The sequence below is a fragment of the Lucilia sericata genome, unplaced genomic scaffold, assembly GCF_015586225.1.
Source record: "Lucilia sericata isolate MDLA Ls3-8-SP2 unplaced genomic scaffold, ASM1558622v1 Contig000168F_arrow, whole genome shotgun sequence".
Lineage (NCBI taxonomy): Eukaryota > Metazoa > Arthropoda > Insecta > Diptera > Calliphoridae > Lucilia > Lucilia sericata.
Window position 1 is genome coordinate 263626 of NW_023994197.1, and position 4305 is coordinate 267930.

The window sequence follows — 4305 nt, forward strand, 5'->3', positions numbered from 1 at the left end:
TATTAAGCGGTCACGTAAGCAAAAATTGCAAAAGTTCGGCCAAATGTAAATATTGTAAAGAAGATCATAATTTCTTACTCCACCCCAAAACCAAATCTATAAAATCCACCGAACATCAGGTTGCCTCATTCGCTAATGTGCAGTTGCGACAAGCTGTCGCTTTTTCCCCGACAATACAGCTGTACCTATGTTTGCTAGAAATAAAGTTTTGGTGGGGTCTGTTTGCGCAGATTTGGTTGCCAAACTGAAAATTCCAAAGGTTAACGAGGTTGAGTCAAGATTTGAGAGTTCTCAGCGTATTATTGTACTGGCGAGAGTGTATCAAATGGAGCGGATAAAAACACTGCCAGTTACAGTGTCGGATATAATCCTGGAACCGTTTAGAGGTCTCCAGTTAGCCGATCCTACCTTTAGTCGTGCAGGGCAAGTAGCATTGGTTTTGGGGCCAGAAGTAGCACCAATCATTTTGAAAGGCAGGATACATCAGAGCCCAGGTCTTCCACTTGCTCAATTTAGCATTTTTGGTTGGATTATTTCGGGTTTGTTACTTTACTGAAATAATCGTCGATATGTTAAGCTAAGACGAGTCTCATAATGGCTCAATCAGAGCCTCTTTATGGCTCAACAAGAGTCTCGCAATGGCTCAACCAGTCTCGTAATGGCTAATTTTTTTTTAAATAAATTTGGAATTCTTAATGATTCAATTTAATTAAGAAAAATTTAGTGTTATTATTACTTCGCGATTCCTTTAACGACTCAGTATGTTTAGTTGCAACACTTTAAGTGTTGCAAGGTGGCCGGCAATGTTTAAGTACAAAACGATTATTTTCGGTAAGTTTTCCTCTAAGTGTAAATCCTAATGATTTACTACTTTAGTTTTCAACTTTGATGGAAAACTATTGTTTCAGCGAGTAAACCGCTAACGGTATTTAAAAATTGTTGGCTTCTGTTAACTAGTTAAAGATTAGATTAGTTTTTTCATTCGCCATGTTGAAGCTTTTAGTGCACTTGTGCATCGAATTCGTACCTTGATTTTATGCAAAAGGTAATTAAATAAAGTGAAATTCATTCTCAAATATATTTGAAAACAACATATAAATCTTTGTTCCTTTTATTTATTTATTTGGTTTGGACGTCATCGGATTGGCGACGAAACAAATCCAAATCCATTTTTTTTGTAGAAAAGGTAATTTTTTCTTTTTAAGTTATCTAAAAAATTTCTAAGAAGATGTATAAAGAATTTATAATTGAGGGATCGTGATAACAAATTTCACAATTTCTATATAACTGTACATTTTTGTTAAAAAGTATTTATAAATAGAAATTTTTTGTCTTCGCAAAAATTCAAAAAAAAAAAAAAATAATATATTTTTGCCACATTTTTTAAAATAGTATTCGATGAATTTCTGAGTTGCTAATTTTATGAAAAGGAGACTAAATTTCCAATTCATTGATACCCAGCAAAAATTAATTGATGTCATAGTTTACAAACGACATATTAATCACATCTAAAAATGCTATTACATATTTTCCGCTTTTATAAACCAAATATTTCCTTACAAATGAAAACCCAGTTAAAAGTGAGGAAATAGATGTAGAAAAGTCATTACAAACAACATATTTGAGGTACATCAAGTTTTGGTGAAATACCAGTGATATTGAAAGAATGTGCTTTATTTTTGATATCCCAATATCGGATTTTTACTGCTTCTAAATATAAGATTAGATGTAGTTGAAAGTTGCCAAAATGAACAACATCCCTCCAATGACACGCTAATGTAAAATTCATAGGTTTTTCACCCGAATTTGAAGCACTTCGGGTTACTAGTTCCCAGCAAAAAAATTTTGAAGTTGTTAAAGAAGAAGGGATATTTTCATGATTTCTTTAGTAAGTATTATATTTAATGCGTTTTAAATACATGCCTAAATTCTAATAAATTTGTCATCAGTGAAGGCATGAAAAATGAACCCAAATTCACTCATGTAACTCCACTATAGGAATTGTAATATTTTACTGTAATTTGGTATTCTCTTAGGAGATTTAACGAAAACGTGCATTTCATACAATAAAGATTAAAAATTACATTAATTTTTTATTAGATTTTTGTTAAAATTAGTAATATTAAGTCCATTAATAAGAGAAGGAAAAACCAAGACTGCTTAACGGATTTTAAAACACAATGGGTATTTTTCCTCTTCATGAATTTAAATCCAATCAAAATCAGTTAGTTATGTTTTATCTTATTCTATTTTTATCAATATCACGCAAAACAATTATTTAAATATTGATAATTAAATCGAAATACCATTAATGCATTTTTAAATAAATATAGTGCACCAATGAAAATTCGCTTGAGAATCATCGAATATTCATTGGTTATAAGAACTCATTTAAATGACGAACTATTTTTGCAAATACGAACCCATGCATGCCAATGACACGCTAATGTTAAAATCATGCATGTTTCCCCTAAATATGAACCAGTTCATTATCAGTTCAACCCATGCATTTACTACTTTTTTTGCACGTCTTTTTTTGCTGGGTTGTGATGAAAATACTACATCTTTTTCCATACTTTTTTACTGGGCAGTGATATTGAAAGAATGTGGTTTATTTTTGGTATCCCAATATCGGATTTTTACTGCTTCTAAAGATAAGATTAGATGTAGTTCAAAATTGTCAAAAATTAACAACATCCCTCCAATGACACGCTAATGTAAAATTCATACGTTTTCACCTAAATTTGAAGCACTTCGGGTTACTAATTGTGATGAAAATTCTACATCTTTTTCCACACTTTTTTTGCTGGGATCCGATAAATCTGCACAATATAATAAGACATTTGTTCTTATTGTTATTAATTTGAACTAACTTCAGATGCCACGAACTGATTAATTTCCGAACATGCCCTCTATGCGTAAAATAAACATCAATTTATTTGCATCAGCATCGCAAACTATTCATCAGATGCAATGTAGCGATGCATTTCCGAACAAGCCCTATTTTTTATATCACGTACCATTTCATATTTTACAATTTCTAATAGAGGGATATCTATAAATCAAAATTTGAGTGGAAAGATGAAGTATAGCTTTAATTTCAGTTGGAAAGAACTTGTAGATTTTTGAGTCAACTTGAGTCAATACAATTGAGATTATTAGTTATCTAAATATTTTAATACATTATAAAAACAATTTAATGTTTCTTGTTTTTCGATCCTGACTTTGCCATTTGCATTCCTTGATATACTCCAGTATAATATCCACTCATATACCAGGACATAAGCATAGCTGAAAGGTGCTCCGAATCTTCGCAATTCTGAGTAGACAACATTGGAGGCATTGGTGGAGGTGGTGGAATAGTTTTTTGATTATATGATTTATTTCTCTTGGAAGTTTTGCTTCCTGCATTTTCCATATTGAGAACGTGATCTGTACTATCTAACTTAGCTTTTGCAAATTGAAGTCTACGAGCTTTTTTACCCCACGACGGAATTAGATTTTCTAATTCGATATTTTGTTCATTTTCATAGCCAATATACTTTAGAAGGCAAGATCCTGAAACTCGATCTATTGATAAAATTTTGGCTTCATAGTCTATGCCATCCTCATAAGTAGCACGCACATAATCTCCGACTTTATATTCATTTTTAGTATTAATATTTTCGACATCATGAGATTTTAAATTATTACTCTCATTTGAGCTGTGACTGACATCTTTACTGGTAGATATTGCCATACGGCGAGCTAATTCCTCGCGCGCCAGCTTTATGGAATTGTCATATGCCTTTATTAATAATGTGTCATCCCATGGATCATCTAGACAATCTGACTGAAATTATAATACATACATCTATGTACATAAGAGAATCAAAATCTAAAACATTCACTATCATAATCAAACCTTTGTATCTGATTTAGCCATTTTCAATGCAGTTTATATTTTATTTAAGTTTCCAATAATGCACACTACTAAACAATGATGGCAATTGAGCAATTTTATAACTAACTTGCGATTTAATTTGACACACGTCTACACGTGCAAAAAAAAACAGATTGTGTGCGAACAGCAAATATGGATTTAATTTAAGTTGTGTTTTGTTGCTAACGTTCAAAGGCAATTTCATATAAATTTAAAATTTATAAACGTTAGGAGTTAACGTGTAAAATTATACAAGTTAATTTTAACGTCGATAAAAGTGCTACCAATTCAAAAATAAAAATACAAATATTAATGTGTTTATGTCAAACAATAAAAAAATATTTTAAAATAAAATTTAAATCAAAAAAAATATCAAATAAAAA

At 30.9% G+C, this 4305-nt stretch overlaps 1 protein-coding gene across 1 annotated transcript; it reads right to left on the reverse strand.

Annotated features, from left to right (window-relative positions):
* Nucleotides 1-3068: 3068 nt before the first annotated feature.
* On the reverse strand, nt 3069-4093 carry LOC119601487 (survival motor neuron protein). Its single transcript, XM_037952439.1, has 2 exons — nt 3905-4093; nt 3069-3832 (listed from the first exon to the last, which is right to left on the reverse strand). The coding sequence occupies exons 1-2, from the start codon at nt 3923-3925 to the stop codon at nt 3197-3199; spliced, it is 657 nt and encodes a 218-aa protein (XP_037808367.1). The 5' UTR covers nt 3926-4093; the 3' UTR covers nt 3069-3196.
* Between the last annotated feature and the right edge of the window lie 212 nt (nt 4094-4305).

Coding starts and splice junctions, on each gene's coding strand:
- LOC119601487 (XM_037952439.1), bottom strand. CDS start 3,925: ATGGCTAAATCAGATACAAAG. Junction 3,833..3,904: donor TGGCTAAATCAGATACAAAG/GTTTGATTATGA, acceptor TTATAATTTCAG/TCAGATTGTCTAGATGATCC.